Source organism: Acartia tonsa, chromosome 12 (assembly GCF_053477335.1).
Source record: "Acartia tonsa isolate MP-2025a chromosome 12, ASM5347733v1, whole genome shotgun sequence".
NCBI lineage: Eukaryota > Metazoa > Arthropoda > Copepoda > Calanoida > Acartiidae > Acartia > Acartia tonsa.
In genome coordinates, this window is record NC_137271.1 from 18,008,159 (window position 1) to 18,028,175 (window position 20,017).

At 29.4% G+C, this 20,017-nt stretch overlaps 1 protein-coding gene across 2 annotated transcripts in view; it reads right to left on the reverse strand.

Annotated features, from left to right (window-relative positions):
• The window catches only part of LOC145334682 (CUGBP Elav-like family member 1), a 130,124-nt gene that overhangs the window by 23,133 nt on the left and 86,974 nt on the right, over positions 1-20,017 (reverse strand). For both annotated transcript variants that reach the window (XM_080180249.1, XM_080180248.1), the window contains exons 5-10: positions 19,823-19,871; positions 15,024-15,149; positions 10,895-10,948; positions 5,709-5,779; positions 5,186-5,285; positions 4,600-4,688 (exon numbers count right to left, since the gene is read on the reverse strand). In XM_080180249.1, coding sequence (XP_080036375.1) covers positions 4,600-4,688; positions 5,186-5,285; positions 5,709-5,779; positions 10,895-10,948; positions 15,024-15,149; positions 19,823-19,871 — 489 coding nt within the window. The remainder of the gene's footprint in view (positions 1-4,599; positions 4,689-5,185; positions 5,286-5,708; positions 5,780-10,894; positions 10,949-15,023; positions 15,150-19,822; positions 19,872-20,017) is intronic.

The following is a 20,017-nucleotide window of genomic DNA, read 5'->3' on the forward strand; positions in this document are numbered from 1 at the left end:
TACCCCATCCCCTCTACACTAACTGACAAATAAGTGATGTCCATGTTAGCAATTGGCGGCAATTTTACCCCTGTAATATAAAGCTGGCTTATTATACAAATTAAATAAGAAATAACCTCCCATTCGTACCAATTTGTGTACACGATAATGTAATCGTATTCTTTATCTGCTGTTTTCCTGTTGGTTCATTAAGTCAAAGGGATCTAGACTTCCTATATCTATTACTCATAATTATTTTGAAGTTATGTTTCTCAACTTCATAATAATTACATTTTGCTTTTATATCTTTATCTAAAACTACCGGCAACGCCCCTAGAGGCCTCTAAGGGGGTGGTACATTCTTTGGACCTATTATTATACAATCCATTCTACTCCTATCAAAAGGAGACATTCATATACAAGATTAAATTTTCTCCATTGTCCTCTTCCTGCAAACCTACTATTTGTATTTAAAAGTTGGTGTACATTATCTTTCTCATATAATTGCAACCGCAGCATACTGTTTTATATTCGCGTGCAAAAAGCACAATAGATAATCCTTATACTAAAGTAACAGTATGTTTGTTTGTCTGTGTGTCTGTGTATCTGTGTGTCTGTACCGAAGGATCTCGCTAACCGCTGAACCGATCGGGTTCTCCTTAACAGGGTAGCTTCTCATAGGTCCCGGGAAGGTTTATAACTATTTTTTGGAAGGTGGGACACCCCCAACCCCCCCAAAAAATGAAAAAACCGCCCCCAAATTTTTTTTTAGTTTTTCTTTTAAAATTTAAAATAAGAAATTGGGTTATTAAATTTGACTCTCTCCTCTTCAAATGCCCTAGAGGGCGTAGCCGCAAGTAATGGATATAGAATATACGTGGATTTATTGACAGGGAAAATTTATCGTCAAGTTAGATTGATAACATTCATTGGTCAGTTTGTCCATCCAATGGAAAGGAAGGGAATAATGTAAAGAGGAGTGGACATGGTGGGGGGATTCATTATATCAATTTTTTTACTTTTTCTTCTAAAATATAAATTAAGATATTGGGTTATTCAATTTAATTTCCTCCTACTCAAGTGCCCTTAGAGGCTTCTAGGGGGCGTAGCCGCTAGTGTATTTAAATAAAAGCATTATATACTTAAAGGTGACTTTAGGAGTTTTTTTTGGTGTTGAAATTATTAATCTATTTTTGTTTAGAACAATTATTTTTTCTTGATGTTAGCAAAGCATCGGATTACAAACAATCTTAAATTTAGAAGTTTAGAATTTAGTTTATTTTAGAAGATAGTTTATAATTCTTAATTTCTATTTTTTTGGTTACATGACAATAAAAACCCTATAAATTCTTCATTTTATTAATGCACTGCTTGAAGGTGTGTAAAATTGAGATGGCATTAATGTACTAATTTGCGGTTCTGATGATTTGATAATATGACACATGTGTGGAAGTGAGCGCTCACCCTAAATTTGTTGCATGAAAGTTCTGATTGAAAAGGTTAGGCATATTTAATATGTATTAAACTTTATATTAAACATACATTTATAAAAGAAATGCTACCTTATTATACACTTTGTAAGTCCGTCCGTAACACTATTGTGGAAAGATAGTTTTCTTGGTTGCTATACAAGATATTATTAAGATTTTTTTGTGAAGATATCTTTGGGCATCCAGTATATAATTCACTTGGTCCGTTGGTCTAACAGTCATGCAACAAAAAACAAAAATATAAAGGTATAAGACACATGTGAAAGGTTCCGTGATTTTTAAAAATATATTTTTTTGTTATGGATGTCATAATACATGTATAATTATAGTTCTATAATATAATATATATATATAATGACATAGACCCATTTCGTCTGCTATTAAGTTGCTTTTTGTTCTTTTGTAGGGACTCAGCTGTGTTTATATTTCCGACTCTTTTAGCTGATACAAAATATGAGGAACAGGGGACCTGACTCAAAGGGGAGAGTTACATACAATTAATGCCCCCTCTATTCTATTACTTTCATGATGTCATCCTTGTTTAATACATATTATATTCTAATATATATTAATATTCCAAGTTGGTATTTTAGTTGCATGATATTAACAATGGAAAACAAGGACAATAAGGTCCATTACTGGTATTTTCAAACTCAGTGATCTAAAGGGATAAGACAATGGCCGATAAATTAATGTACATTCCCACTGATGGTACAGAGTATTTCCTCTTCTATTGGTTGAAACGTTTAAACACTTAACTTAATGAATCAACAAATCAAAAAATCATTAAAAGTCCCCAAAGTTGTTGAGCCAACGAATAAGAAAACGTAATTTAAAACTTTGGGGACTAATGTAATAAACAATCCATTGTCTTCTTCCTTTCTTAAAGTATTTTTGACATTCATGTCAATAATCAAAGTTTATTATAACAACCCAATATTATGCCAACAAATGAGAGCATGTAATTATAAACTTTTAAGAACCAGTATAATTTACAGTCCAATGTCTCCTCCCTTTCTGATATACAGAGCTTTTTTTCATCACAAAAAACCTATTATAGACAGAATAAAAAATATTATACTAATAAATTGTACATTAATCTATCACTGAAAATCTCTGAATATAATAACGTCAATATTATAATAGCCACATATTATGGAGTAGCTGCGACACTAAAAATAATTTTAAAATCACGAAATGTTAAAATAAATGTTCTTTTTTCATAATGAAACCTTTCTAACTGCATTCCAAATTTTATGCTTTATCCTATAAGGATACAAGGATATAACTATAGACGATAAACCATTCTTTCCCAGGGAGTCAATTGTCTTATCCCTGAAAATCTCTGAACCTTAACCAATAACTTTAATATGTTAGTTATATAGGAAAGATGGGTTGATTCCGAGGGATCTAAAGGGATAAGACAATGGCCGATAAATTTATGTACATTTGCAATGATAATACAAAAACTTACCCCTTTTGTAGATTACAATCAGTGGTTGAAACGTTTGGATATTTAACTTAATGAACCAATCAATCGGAATTTGATAGAAGTCCCCAAAGTTATTAGGCCAACGAATAAGAAAACTATATTATAAGGGCAGCTTTATAAAAGATGATTTAAGGCTATTCTAATATATAAGTAGAAAACGTAAACAAATCTTTGTCTGCCTGTTATAATAAAATCATTTTGAAATAATTCGTATTCTATGAATCTATGATTTAATTTTCTTTTATATTTTATGCATTTATTATTGATAAAAAGAAATTTGATAATTTAAAGAGAGATTTAGAAACTTATCAGGGAGTCAAGGGCAAGTGATGTTTAAATTGTAAATTTTTTCCAAAAACTATCAGCCTATGAACTTCAGATCTACTACCCTTTCTTCCTTCACATCAATATATAAGCTAACAAAGGTAGTGTTTAGTATTTTCCTTAAAATGAAATAGAGGAAGAATAATTTATCCTCGTTTTTTTATATTCCTGCATCCATGAAAATTATTCTTATCATGAAATTTAATAAGTTATTAGAATCAAATAATTTTCATCTTAAAGTTTAACAAGAACATTTTTTTTTTCTTTATAGCTCAGTTATAACAAGGTAAATCTAGTTTTAATAAAAAGACACTTTTTAGCAGGCTTTAAAATGTATTTAAAAAATTGGAATTTATATCAATATAGGTTTGATAGACACTTGTATATGGATATAAGGTATACATAATTATGTAAAGATAGAAAAGATATACATATATACCATATTTAGGAAACAAAAAACAGGAATTAAAGGTAAGATCTTTGAAGGGAGAATTAATAGATGGATAGTTAAATAGATAAATAGATTTATAAACAGAATAATAGATTGATAGATATATTTGTATCTAGATAGATAGATGAGGGAAGGAAAGATAAAGTTTTGAAAGGGGAGGATATATAGGTGATTTGATTCATATATATAATGATAAATGTATAGATTGCTATGTATATTTTAAATGAATAAATTGATAGTTAAATGGGATATAAAAGCTTAAGTTTTTGATATGGGGTGTATATGAGGGGTGATTTGGGAAAAAGATAGACAGATATGTAGATAAATAGTGTAATAGATAGATAGATCCCTTGGTGAAGAACAGATAGTTTTGAAGGGAAGGATATTTGGGGGTTAAGTTGACAAAAAGATAGATAAACATATATGTAGCTAGTTAGATAAATAGATACATTACATACGTGGACAAGGGGTATTTGTGAGGGGTGATTTGAAACATTTAAAGATAGATCGATGAATAGACAGATAGATAGATAAATACCTGGGATATTAAAGATACAGATTAAAAAATGGGTGACTTTAATTAAAACTTAAAACTTTTATAGTCTAATAGATATGTAGCAAACTAGATATATAGATAGATAAATTATAGACATATTAAAGCTACAGATTGAGAGAGGGGGTATATATGAGGGGTGATTTGATACATATAAAAATAGATAGATTAATAGACAAATATGTAGCTAGTTAGATAAATATATACATTACATACCTGGGATATTAAAGCTATAGAATGTGTCAAGGGTTATTTGTGAGGGGTGATTTGATGAATATATAGAATGACAGATAGATATAAAGATATATACCTGGGGTATTAAAGAAACAGACTGTGAAGGGGGTGACATCTGAGGAGTGAGTTGACCGCTACTTAACCCTGTCAAAACTCCAGAATCAGCTGAAATAAAAAAAATAATGAAGAAATCAAAATAAGATTTTTCTCCAAATCTTACATCTGGAACAATCATATATTTATGTAAGTATTAGCCTTTATAAAGAATAGGAAATCTAATTTTTGAAAATGGTAAGTTATGTGTGTATTGATTGCTTTGCCCCTAGTCTCTACGGGAGGTTTGGAAAAGTCAGTAATATAGTCTCAAACTGCACAAAAATATTTATAAAGCTTCCCTGAAAAGTACAACCTAATCGGACCAGAACTTTCCGAGACCTTTAGGCTTGAGCTTCGGGAAAAAAACAGCTTACTTCTTTATATTTCAGGATATCCTTTACTTAACCCCTTTTTTAGGCGAATTTACACAAAAAAATCGTATCATCGGATGAAATAACATTTTAAAATTACTTGGTCATTTGAACTGTGCAGATATCTTCAAACATTAAAGCAAAGATCAGAAGTGCATAGTTTTTAAATTTGGAAGAACAAATAAAGATGAATACCTGTTAAAGGTGTTCCAACCAAGTTGCTGATAGCTGGAGTGGGGCCAGAAAGTGTCCACAGAGTATTTTGTAGCTGCTGTAACTTCTTATTTTCTTTATCCTAAAATATGATTTATAATTATCTTTGTCTGCCTCTAGTTGTATGTAAGAAGGAAGAAACTGGTCCCTAATGTTTTATAAACACAATCTTTCATTTGTTTACGAAATAACTATGGGTGGATAATAATCGAGTAAAAGAATAGAGGGAAAGGGGTTAAATTACTGTATCTCAACACCCTGTGTACCCTGTGCTGACTTTTAATTGGGTCTTTGAATATCAGCCAATAGCGTCGGAAATAACAACAACACAACCAAGTCGCCACAAAAGAGCAGAAAAGAATTTGCTAGCAGACGAAAAAGGTCCCAAACACTAAAACCAGGTTGTTGTCTGGTTTTAAAATCTATAATATAATTTTATTGGGGTAATTTTGTTTCTATTTGGGGAAAAGATAGTTGTAGATTGATTTAACAATAATATGTTTACCTTTTGAGTATCAGCAAATTTGACTACCAGAGGTGAAGAACATCCTTCCATTGTTTGGGAATGGTGCATTGCCTAACCATTAGGGTTACAATCTTTAATTATTTCATTGGGGGAAGTCAAAGGTGTAGCTTAAGTTAACCTTGACTGTACTCTAGGGTGGGTCGATTTTGGAATTTCACATTAGTAGACATTGGCAAGGGTTACTGGGCCAATATAAAACCCAGTGAAACTCGAAAGAGCGGGCGCGCGGGGGGTAAAAAATGTGCCCGCCCCCTTATAAAACCAAAAATTGAAATTCCTTCAAACACAGGCATGTTGCATATCAAAATGACCGCATTGAAATGCTGATTACAGATCTGAAAACCGTTTTGAAAAATATTGATTCAGTGTGAAATGATTTTCAAAAAAAACCTACCAAAATAAACAATTTTAACTAAATCAGCTGTTTTTAGGTACTTAATGAGATCTTATTCGAACTAGGATCAATATTTTTTCAGTTTCGTAATCAGCATTTCAATGCGGTCATTTTGATATGCAACATGCCTGTGTTTGTAATATTTTATGTAATCATGGTGGACAACCTGTATTATTGTCACTCTAGGCTTGTTCTAAATGGCTAAGGCTTCCTGAACTTTATTTTTTATGCTAGGTAGTACTTTCTAACTAAAAAATAGAAGGAGATAATTAGTACAAATTTGTCCCAATTAATTTTTTGGATATTAGTTCGTTAGGTATATGCTTTGATTTTAATACTATATTATAATTTATAATATTTAATTTTAATTTCTTGTATATCTAAAATACTATCAATTTTATGTTTATGACATAATTATCTAATTTTCAATGGAGTTTCTTTGAATTTGGTTATACTTATAAAATAAATAAAGAGGGATGGGGGGGGGGGGGGTAAAAATTATCTCGCATTGTATTCTAAGTATCTAATGTAATAAATGTTATCACTCCCTAGGGTCTAGTTTCAAATATTATATTGCCCACAACGATATATACATATTTTCTTAAAAAACAAGAAAAATATTTTTTTTAAGCGGAGCAACAAAAAAATGTAACAATTACAACAGCATATTCAAGTATTTTAAAGTAAAAAAGCAAGAAAATTTTCGATTTATATAAATAGATATTTAGAAATAATTTTGGTAAATTTTGGATTATTTTTTAAAATACCTTTTTAAAATCGTTTATCCCATGTCTATGTGTCTCTATCCCTGATAGATAAAAAATAGATATAATATTACTTAGATATACAATGTATCTATATCTAAATTTTATAAAAATAATCTAATATAATCAGAGAAACTACACATAAAAGAATGGTTGTGTAAGTAAAGCAAAGGTGCTTGTTTATTGTTTTTGGGGTTAGACGGTTTGAGACTATCAACCTAATGACAAAAATGATTACATTTAGATTACCCCTACTCTTTAATAAGGATTCCATTTATTAGACATACCTGGTAAAGGTCAATTATTAATGTAAAAGCTCCAAATGTGTATAAATGATACAATAGCTACTTATAATGAGCTATGGAAGAGTTGATGTAAGCTAGACGTGTGATCATGTAAAGGTCTTTGAGTGAATGTATAACTATCTTACATAAAGTCATGTATCCTATTATAAATATAAATTAGTAATTTTTTTTTGTCTGTAACTTAACTACTGAAACAATTGAGTTATCTAATTAATTGAAAATTCCTATAGGTGCCTGGATGGTTTTAGGCTGTTTTCCTACCTTCAGTATTCCTTCAAATACATAGCCTTTAGATACCAGGAGCGCAGTTGCTAGTTATTCATAAGGTAGCTACATTGATAAAAATGATAAAGTAGATGTGCTACTTATCAAAAGCTAGCAAATAATTGTAAGAGAGTAAGCTAGATGGATGAATGATATAAAGATTTTTAAATGCCCCTCTGACTGTGTTTCATACTATACAGTTATGTATTAGTTTTAAAGTAGCTCCATTGATAAAAATTATATAGCAGATGTGCTACTTATCAAAAGCTAGCCAATAATTGTAAGAGAGTAAGCTTGATGGATGAATGATATAAAGATTTTTGAGTGCCCCTCTGATTTTAAAGTAGCTACATTGATAAAAATTCTATAGTAGATGTGCTACACATCAAAAGCTAGCCAAGAATTGTAAGAATAAGAGTGTAAGCTAGATGTGTGAATGATATAAAGATAATTAATTTTGTCTAAAGATAAACTAGAGAGGGAGGTCTGTCACGGCCTGCCTCTACAATAATAATTCATCTCTCATTTGCTCATTCAAGATAAGATTCATGCGTAATAAGGGTATAAAAGTATAGCTAGATAAACACAGTTATTAGATGTACCTACTGTTCAAAAAGAATATTTAAACTGGTTTAAACAAACTGACAATTATTTATTGCTTTTTTATCAAATTATGAAAGTAATCAAAAAAGAAAGATATATAAAATCAAATATTTCTAATAATAAGAAAACTATTATTGATTCCTTCATGATCTTAAAATTTGATGGACATACATTTTTACTGAGTCACAGGAAATGATAAAATATAAAAGTAATGGTAATAGAATAAAGATTTTTGTAGGACAGTAAAATCAAAAAGAAAAGAATCTAATTTATCATATGTTGAAAGGTGAAACTATGAAAAAGCCAGGAATGCAGTAACCTAATTTTCCCCTAGATTGCTTTTACAATATTCAAAAGTAATTAATCTTCAAAATTAATATTTCATTTATCTTAGATTAAAAGTATTTAGCTCATTGGGACAGTAAAGATTACAAAAGCTTCCTAAAATTGAAATAATTGCAGAAATTAAAAATGATTTATTTGCAAATAAGAAGAGAAAGCTAGAAAATGTAAGTACACCATACTTATTAAGAGATATAAGTTTTCCGGAATTTTAATGTAGGGAGGAGATTTGAAATCTGCATCAAATTTTAAGGATTTTTTATAAAATTCGTTTTTTGTATAATTACTTATCTAAAAGCGGAAATACATATTAAGTTAATTAATTTTGACCAATAGGATAGGTGGATTTTAAACTACCTGCGCTCTAATTGGTTGAATGATGTACGACATCCAATCAGAGCGCTGATTTTTTAAATCCACCAATCACGGATGCCAAAATTAATTAACTTAATTTGTATTTCCGCTTTTAGATAAGTAATTATACAAAAAACGAATTTTATAAAAAAAATCCTTAAAATTTGATGCAGATTTCAAATCTCCTCCCTACATTAAAATTCCGGAAAACTTATATCTCTTAATACTTATGCTAATTTTTGCTAAAACATTTCAATTTGTGCGCTTGTGTTTTCTGTTAAACTCAAGTAGCAGATATTAGAAATAGAGGGCCACATTCAAATAGCTTGAATTCTATTCTAGTTCTGATAAAGGAGTTTACATAAATGGATAAAAAATATAGTCTAAGGTCCACAATAAGAAAAATATCCTGTTTCATCTTATTGCTTGAAAAGAATACTGATGTTAGTAACAAAGCTGGCAAAAGTATCACCTTAAAAAAAGTGACAAATATTGCAACATTTTGCAGAAATCTTCCGATTGACATCATTGACCAGACCAGCTTTGCTCGAAACTTATTTTTTTGACTAGTATCAAATAAAAGATTTAATTCTGCTTTTTTGTACACCTTTCTTAACAATGTGTAAATCATTTGTTTTGTTTGTGAGTTAATCTCTCCATATAATTCCATAATATACATATCAACAAGTGTAACTTAAAAAATAACAGATCAATAGTTTTACAAAGAAGTTTAACCCTCTAATTCTTATGTCTCTATTGTCTAACACAAAATGTGCAAAAATTTGTTTTCAAATTTTGAACCAGGAAGTTTTAGTAAAAAGTAATGAAATATTACGCTCTCCAACTGTCAATTAGTTCTATACTTTCAGTCACAGATACTTATATTATAAGTTAAAATTTAATTAATCAGGTTTCCCGTAACGCTTCAAACCCGATTAATAGCTGGTTTAGCATGGTATTATATCCAGTTTACTACGAACTTAAAATGTATGTACAATAATACGATTAAATGCAGCATCTCGGGGCTAAAAATGGTTTTAATCTTATGATTGTACATTGTATAATTATACATCAACGGAAAGCTGTTAATAATAAAAAGCAAGCAATACATAATACGTGCTGAAAAAGAAGATTGTGAAAAATAACAGAAAAATCAGCTGGAAAAATTTCCAAAAGCCAAAAAAGTACATTTTGCTGCCAAATTTGAAAAAAATCCACAGATTGGGGGGGGGGGGCAGGTGTTTCATATTTAATGAATCTAATCTTTAAGTTGAAGTGAAAAAAGACATTTTACAGCCCTGTAGTGGATAAAAAAGATTATAAAAAAACAAAACATATCTTTTTTTATCCAAAGACCTCTAAATTTTTGGAATTTTACTAATGCAATTGGGAAAAATGTTTTTTTTTTTCTCTTTTGAAAATAATTCCCAAATCCAGCCTACTTGTTGCTTTAGTTGTCATGTTGCCGGCTACATTTATATTCTCAACTCACACGCCAAAAATCCTTCCAATCACTTTTGGAGTTATTTAACCCCCATTCAATTTAAAAAATAAAAATCATATTCGTAATGATTCTTCGGAGGAAAGTAAAATTTTACAGATATAAATTGATTATAGTATCCCTGCTACTTTATTAACAGAAAGACACGATAGATTAATTTGAAATAATTTTCCATTATCTATACATTATGCAGCTAGACGTTCTGACACCATATTATTTGGACACGCAGACATTACTTTTTACCATATTTTGAGGTAATATCCATCTATTTAATCTATTATATTCGCTCCCCCCCCCCCGCTTTACTTATTTGAATTAGAAAATTTTAAAGTATTAGAGTAAATTAGAGCTTAAAATAGCCACGAGGGCTGTAAAAGTTTTCAGATTATGACAATAAGGGTTTTTAGTCCACTAAACGAATTAAAGTCTCACTATTTTTTTCATAGCAAAGCTCCTTCATAATTGAGCTAAGTCTTTACATTTCATGCGTGTTCTTAATTTGTAACCTCTCAATGATGTGAGTGCAAAAAGAAAATGGTAACTTAAAGATTGAATAAATTGAGAGATAAATAAAAATAAATATAGGGAAACTAAGCCTTATAGAAAATATGATTAAAATTAAAACTAAAGATTGTATTCCTCAATTGCAGTTGCAGCTACACTCCTACTCAGAAAGGTCACAAAAGCACATCCTGAAAAAAAAACAAAGATAAGGCTTTTTATATAATGTGTACCTCTTTAACCTTTGAAATAGACTAGAACCTGGCTAAGACCAATACGACATAATTGTAGAAAAATTGGTCCAGTAGCTATAACAATTTTATTGAACCATGTGAGGGAGGAGACTGTTTATTAAACTAGCCCCAAAGTTTTATCATAATGTTTTCTTATTCGTTAGCCTAATAACTTGGGGACTTATTAGTTGGTTTATTAGGTTGAGTGTCCAAACGTTTCAACCACTAATTGTAATCTACATAAGGAAAATTTTGTGAATCATCATTGGGTATGCACATCAATTTATCGGTCATTGTCTTATCCCTTCAGATCCCTGAACTCTTCTTAAATATACACCCACACATCCAGCTAATATAAAGTTAGGGGATCAGTTTCTATGGCTTTAAAAAGTAATAAAATTAAAGCAATATAATCATTAAAATCATTAAAATCCTCTATGTTAAGCAAAGAGAAACTCACTTCTTTTTTATCTTTTCTTTTTCTCTGGAATATAGGGATAGCACAATTGACGATTATTCAGATTATACATAAAAATGGGAAATTAAATTTTTGTAGAGTAACTTAACAGGCCTTTCCTTATGTAGGGGACAAACATTAGCGGTTATTAAACTAGTACCCAAAGTTTAATAACAACATTTTCATATTAGCTGACTTATCAACTTTGGGCACTTTTATAAATTTTGATTGATTGGTTTATTGAAAAGTGTGTCCAAACATTTCAACCACAAATTATAATCTACAGAAGGGATAATTTATCATCATTGGGGCTGTACATTAATTAATCGGACATTGTCTTATCCTTTTATATCCCTGACTTTTCCCTATCTACATATTTTACATATTAAACGCTTTGGTAAATTCAAACTAACATAAAATAAGTACCTTGAAAACTTAATCAAAATTAAAAACAAATTATTACTTATATTTTGAAAGCCGGCAATAATTATTTAAATAATTGTAAAACTATGGTATGTTTGTCTGTCTGTCCGACAAAGAATTGCCATAACTGCGTTACTTATGGTCAAAACTCTTCTTTATTTTAAAAGATTTTTTTTGTGCAAAATTCTAAATATGCATAAAATAAATATGTATATGATAATGTTCAAATTTGCATTTAATGAACATAAATTTTGGTTCTAATATCTTGGGCTTTCATAAAATCTACCGTCCAAGTTTTAAATGAAACAAGGATAAAATTGTCCATAAGTAGATTACAATAATTTGTAAAATAAAGATGATTATAAAATTGTTACAGAATTGTCGCAGATGGATATTATTTTAGGATATAACATGGTTAATAGAATTAAAATGATGTACGTCTACAAAAATTACAATAGATACGATTCTAAAAAATGTTCTAAAAAATCAGCAACAAAATATTTAGATACAAAAAGTAAAATTAAATTGTAAAATGTCTTTTTTCTCTTATCAAATATAATAATTTGTATTTTATATTAGTGAGCTCTTAAGCTTAAAAAAATACCCCTTTACTACTAAATATAATAGTATAAAGAATTTGAGGGTTTATATACTTTTTTAATGGCCCGCTCTGTTAGCTTTTTTTGTTAAACTGTGACTATATAAAAAGACAGAGTAATCCTATGTTATCTTTTTATGAACCAGTTTCTAAGCCTTCTATTTTACATATATGTGCAGGGATAAGTAAACGGGGATATAGAATAGTTATGGATAATTTTGCTAAAGAACATTAAACTTTAATACAGTAAAAAGTGGAAATCTTGTCCAACTAACAGAACATTGAAATAATAATTCATAAATCCTTCTTGTTTTTCTACCAGTGCAGTGCAGCAGGTGAAAACTTGCTGCTTTGATTCTGTTTTTTTATTTGGTGCACCTTGTGTCTAATCAAATTGTTTCCTGCTTTTTGCCGCGTAGATTCTAGAGTGTAAATTACATTGGCGAATTTTTTGAAGGTAAATAAAATAACTCCATCAATTAGCTTTAGGCCTTGGTATGATTTTAAGCTATTTCAGCCCTTTACAACCCCTTCAAATACAAAGCCCTAACTACTAGGGGAGAAGCCGCTAGTAATTTTAATACGTCAGAAAAAAAAACATTTAATTAAGGCAACATTGTTTTCTCAGCAGTTATTTTAAAAAGCTATGTGAAACCAATTTTTTCTAGGTATGTTTAAATGTAAGTAAGTCGGCTATAAGATAAAAAATTTAATTTATCATATTTTCTATCATAAAAAGTAGTAAGGATTTTTGTCTGAAGCTTAAGATATCAATAACTACTAAACCGAGTGATTTCTCTTTTTTTTGTAAGCTTCACCTAGCTCCTGTGACGGTTTTAAGCCATTATATTGTCAGATCTAAGTCTTGGGATGGTTTAAAGCTATTTTTCAATCCCCTCTCTGTATATTTGAATAAAGAGCACCAAAAGACTCGGGGCGTAGCCGCTAGTTTTAATAAAAAATAACATCTACTCAACAACGCACTGTGTCCTTTGGATACGCCCCCTAGAGGCCTCTAGGGGCACTTAAGGAGAAGAGAGTTGAATTCGATAACCCAATCTTTTGTTTTAGATTTTAAAATTTTTGTGAGGAAGGGTGATTTTTTTCTAGGGGCCATTTCTCTTGGTGGTACACTCCCCCAATAAACCTTCCCAGGACCTATTAGAAGCTACCCTGTAAAGTAGAACCTTATCGGTTCAGTGGTTAACGAGATCCTTTGGTACAGACATACATACATGCAGACAGACAAAGATCCTGTTACTTTATTATAAGGATTTTAAGTTTCACATTTCCCTGTTCACATTTACATTGAAGGGAGAGAAGATTTACATAATTTCCACATATTTTCTCATTTTTTATGTGCATTTAACTAGCGGTGCGTTGGCCGCAGTTTTTTCTTGGCAGATAAAAATTGCGGATGCTTCTACATGATTAATTCGAAGCGTTTTATAGTAACTATAAAAAAGACGTCAAAATGTCCAACCATTGGTCAAATAAAATTTAGTCTGTGTATTGGCCTATCATTGGTCATTTGTATTGTTTGACGTCATTTTTTATAGAGCTTCTAGAGAGATTGTATGAAAGAATTTTTTATGGATGTGTGTAATGTGTATAAATATTCTATATAGATCTTGTAAACGGCCCAATCGATCTCTCGAAATTTTAAGGAAGTTTTGTTTAAATACAGGTCAAAATGAAGTTTTTTCGTATTTGTGTGTATGCTTTGATCTCTGAGACAGCTACAACGATCTTTCGTAATTTTTCATGGTATTTTTATATTTATCCAATTCAGGAATTCTTTTTTAGGGTAAAGAGGACAATATCTTTCGTTTAATTAAAGATTATAAACGTCAAAAAATGTGGTTGATTTTTTAGCGGCTGTGAATCCCGACATATTTAAGTACTTTCTGCATATTTTAGGTTTAAAATCAAATTCATTTTTGATATAATATTATAATAGAGATTTAGGCAAGAAATAAATGGGTGAGATTAAAATAATCAAATTCAAAATTTTCAAAGACTTATCATTTATCCATCTATCTATCTATTCATATATCCTTATATCCATCTATCTATCGATTTATTCAACCATATGCAAATTTATCAATTTATCCATCAATCTATCCATTCATCTATCTACTTAATATGTATCTATCCCTTCATCTATCTGTCCATCCATCTATTACTTATTATCTATCTATCCCTCCATCTATCTGTCCATCCATCTATTACTTATTATTTATCTATCCATCCATCTATCTGTCCATCCATCTCTCTAGTTATTCATTTATCTAACCATGCATCAATCTATGCATCAAACTGTCCATCAATCTATCCATCCATCTATCCATCCATCTATCCATCCATCTATCCATCCATCTATCCATCCATCTATCCATCCATCTATCCATCTATCCATCCATCTATCCATCCATCTATCCATCCATCTATCCATCCATCTATCTATCCATCCATCTATCCATCCATCTATCTATCCATTCATCAATCTACTATTTATCTAATTATCTATCTATCTGTATGTCTGTGATGCTCACCTCTGCTAATTCCATTGTCATCCCTCAGAACTGTGCACTCCTCTATTGGTCCAAACTTGACAAACATTTTCTTTATGTCGTCTTCGTCCAGCCGTTTGTTTACCATTCCGATAAACAGTTTTCTCTCTGAAAGAATTATAAATATTTCATTATTATATTACGAAACAATGTTTTTTTTCAGGAGCTGTTATTCAGCCAATTAATTCTATTTGAAATTGGCCAAAATTATATATTTGTTTGCGTAGAGTTAGGGGAAGAGGGTTGTAGGAAAATTTTCCTTTAAAATTGTTTGTCAGAATCACTTTCCCTGGTTTTTTTTCAACATCTAACTTAAAGTTTATGATTTTACAATCTTCAGAAAAATACTAACAATTATTACAAAAAGAATTATGAGTTAGATGATTTTTGAAATGTTTTAGCAGATTTTTTTTACAATATTTAATTTTTAATAAGGAAATGCTAATTTTGGACAGGTACATTCTTTAGTTTCATTAGAAGATGATATTTTCTGTGTATGCATTTGGAGAAAATTTCATAGTTACTTCAAAACAGTAGGTCTGTCTTTTTCAAAGAATTGCTATGTATAATATTTTTTTTATTTTATACGTACGACAATAGTCGTATTTAGTATTCAATTAAAGTCCACTATTCTTTGATTTTATTCAAAACAGTTTGGTCCAATTTCTAGGAATTATGACACTCTGGTTTAATATTTTGCTATCATTATGTCAAACTCAAAAATAGTTGTAAGGCTATTATTAAACTATCAATAAGATGAAAATATAAATATTTAAAAGCATTTTATTTTCATATTGTCGATATATCAGATCTGCCATGTTCATCATTTTCGACATCAGACTTTAATTGGAAGACATCATTTCGCATCTAATTCTAATTGAGAATTTTATGTGTGGGACATTGGGCTGTTTATTACAAGTCCCCAAAGTGTTATTATTATCTTATTGGTTGTCTTAACAAGTTTGGGGACTTTAATTTGATTAGTTGACTCATTAAGTTGAGTGTCCAACATTACAATTACTGATTGTAATCTACAAAAGAGGTAATTTTGTGTATCATCATTTGGGATGTAAATCAATTTATCGGCTATTGTTTCATCCCTTTGGATTCCTGAATTTCTAGGAATTATAATATCAACTTGTCTATTCAACAAATAATATCCAATTGATTTATGTTATAGATATAATTCTTTTTTAATAAAGTTGTACAGTTTTTTTTGCTAAACACTACACCGATTATCCATTTTAGGAAGCTTCGCTAAAGTACCTAGATGCTTTTATGCTATTTTATGCTTTTATACATTGAAGTCTTGGGATGGCTTTAGCCTATTTTTCTTCCCCAACCCCTCACTCTCTCACACTCAAATAAACTCTCATAAACGGCTGTATCAAAATTCATGTTTAAAAATTTATTTTGATAAAATGTCACTAAATAAAAAGGTAATGACTGACCTATTATCCATATGATGTTATCATGGCTTACATAACACAATGTTTTGCATTGTATTCTTTTAGTAGTTCATATTTAGAGGGGATTAAAGGAGTGTAGATTAATTTAATATTGTACTGCCCCTTTTCCTAGGGAAAATAACACTGGTATAAAATGATTCATATCCAATAAAAAAAATACTCTAAAACTCAATTACTTCAAAGCAAATAGTTTTCAACTCTATTTAACAAAATTGATGTTTTTGTTTGAAAAAAAAATAGTATTTTAATAGAATAAAATTTATAAAAATGTGCCATCATTAGAATGAAAGAAACATTTTTAAAAAAGCGAATTAATTACTTTATAATAACCTATATTCTTGTTATGGCATTTGAATTGAAATGTCCGTAGAAACGTAAATAATATTTACATTCATAGTGATTTATTGTTCTAGTAAAGACGTATGATGTCTTTGTTTAAAGCATCATATTACTCTTGGCAGGTTTTTAACTATTTTCGTCAATGACAGGTGATCAAATTATATTTATGAAAAAAAAAGAATTTTAAGCTGAAAATATTTTTGCTTAAATGACCATCTACTAGTTATAGACAAAGAAAGTTTGTGTCCCACCTTTTCAACTAATATATAATCAGTAAAACTAGCAAATAACGATATTCGATTTTTTAGACGGTAAATTGTGAATTCCCAATCTTGATAAGCAATTTAAGCTCTCTAAAATATAAATAATAAAAATATTAATTAAACGTTTTAGACAATCTTATTTCGATATTTTTAGAGATAAATTTGAATGGATTTTTATAGAAACTTAGTATAAGCATAATTTACATTCTAATGTCCTCTCCCTACCCTTCTTTAGAGGATAATAAATTTTTTCTCAGTGCTTTCTTTGGTTTAATATGAACAGAAACAAAGAACAAAGTTTTATTAATAAGAATTTTTTTAATGTATTACTAATGAATCCACTTTTTTAATTTGCCTTTTTTGCTATTGTGTACAAGTGTAAGAACATTTACTTTGTCAGCAAATTTTACTGAACAATGGATGGTTATTAATCAACTGTACATTTTAGTATCAAACCAACTCTATAAGTTTACATTTGGGTATTTCATTTGATTTCATGGATTACTATTGTCCCTATTATTGAAACAATCGAAGTTTTACAGTTATAGTTATGTTCTTTGTGTTTATTTTTAAAAATATAAAATGTACAGTTTTTATCGCCCTACTATTGTTCCTCTTATTGAGACAATCAAAGTTTTACAGATATAGTTATGGTCTTTGTGATTATTTTTAAAGATATAAAATGTACAGTTTTTTATCGCTTACTATTGTTCCTCTTATTGAAACAATCGAAGTTTTACAGTTATAGTTATGTTCTTTGTGATTATTTTTAGAAATATAAAATGTACAGTTTTTTATCGCTTACTATTGTTCCTCTTATTGAGACAATCATAGTTTTACAGTTATAGTTATGGTCTTTGGTCTGTCCAGATAAGAATTTCCTAAATTAAATTACAAATGTACCCACAGAGTTTGCTTTGTTAAGATTCCAGAAACTACATCATAAGTATTTTAAAGTCATTATCTTTACACTGTTAATTTTATTAGTCTAAAGGCAGAAATATCTCCAATACATCGTAGTTCTTGTGATCTTAATAGATATTGTTTAAACAAAAGTAAATTTTAAATTAATCTATGCTTTGAGACCTTTTATCGAATGTACTTATTTAAATTGTTTGGTAAAAAAAATTGATTTTTATTATTTTGATTCTGTATCATCAAAAAGACTTTTATTCATTAGACCAAATTATCTTTACTTTCTTGACAAATTATAAAGGATTTTAAGTTTGCTTTTCAATTAAATTATTAAATATATTAGATTAACTGATTAGGAAATAAAATCTTAGAATTTTGAAAATATTTGTCTTTTAGTATTTACTTAGTGGGAATAGTAAGTTAACAGGGATAGTATAATGGACAATAAATAGATCATTCTTATATTTATTTTAATCATTTGGTAGGGGCAATACAGATGTCTAAATTATTTCATTTTTCAAAATTATTTCAGTTTTCAATGTTCCCTTATTTATATTTTTAACAGAATATTTTTTTATTGCACAAAGCATGTTCTAAATTGATTAACATCCGTCCATATATTATTATTTCTAATTTACTGTACTTAAAGATGCTGTGAGTATTGGTGCAAAAAATATGACGTAACAAAAAAAATTAGCCAATGAGAGGCCACTATAAATTTTACCATTGGTCAATAATGGCCTCTCATTGGCTAATTTTTTTGTTACGTCATATTTTTTGCACCAATACTCACAGCATCGTACTTAAATATAATTTTAAACATAATTTAAAGAAGTAAAACTACTCTTTCATATTTTCTTTTTTGCTAATACACTTACGAAAATATGGTGTAATTATGAAAATCACAAATATAGTATGGCTTGGCTGTACAGCTGCCAATGTTTTTTTTAAGATTGGCTTTGCGGAATGAAATTGGCGGCTTGTTGGCGGATGCCTGACACTGATAATAAAAACATATAAAAAAGACAAATATGTTTCATATAAATTTAAGTATTTAAAATATATAAAATATCTACCATCTATTTACATTATTTACTTTAAAAGGACAAATATAATACTGATTTAAGAAAAGGACTTCTACAAAAGCAAGAAAAATATGAAATTTTAAAGTTAAACATTTAAATCAAACAGTCCTAATATTTGTTTGCTAATATTTTTGTATATCCATCACTATAGTTCAATGTACAGGAACTTAAATTCTTAAGTTCAGTTAGTCATATTAAGTGAATTATAGACAGTACTTGCATAAATAAATATTTTTTTTTTATCTTTAGTGTCTTACTACCCTTCTACTCTTTCATATGACTAGTTATTATTACAGTTTTCTGTTTTAGAGTCAAAGTGCTTGACTATTAGCTTTCTTATTACAGAATCTTTAAAAAACACAGTTTAAATAGATTTTCAACCGCTCGCACTGTCAGCCAACCGCCTTAAACTTCCAAATAAAATCGACTTTTGTTAATTTAAAAATATGCTAATTACTCTAAAAAGTTAAAACTTTTTAACAGCTGTAACAGCTTATGGCAGCCGGCTGGCAGCTACAAAGTGAAGCAGCTTATAGTGCCTTTAAAAAAAGGACGACATACAATACACATTACCGATGATAGCCCAATATAAATTTTATCAATGCTCAATTAAGGCGTATACTGGCCTATCATTGTCTATTTGTATTATATGACGTTTTAATAGGCACTATAAGCTGCTTACTACTAAGCACCCCAAAAAAACAACCTACCATTTCTATTTTCCGTGTCCGCTGGCTTCATTTGAATCGGATGATGCATCTAAAACACAAGAAAACAAAGGACATTAATACAGCAAATACAACACTGACACAACTTTTTAAGGTCACAACGTTTAGATAATATTAATATGAAAATAACAAGGACAATTATGTCCATAAGTAGTGCAGAAACAACAAGCCCTAGTA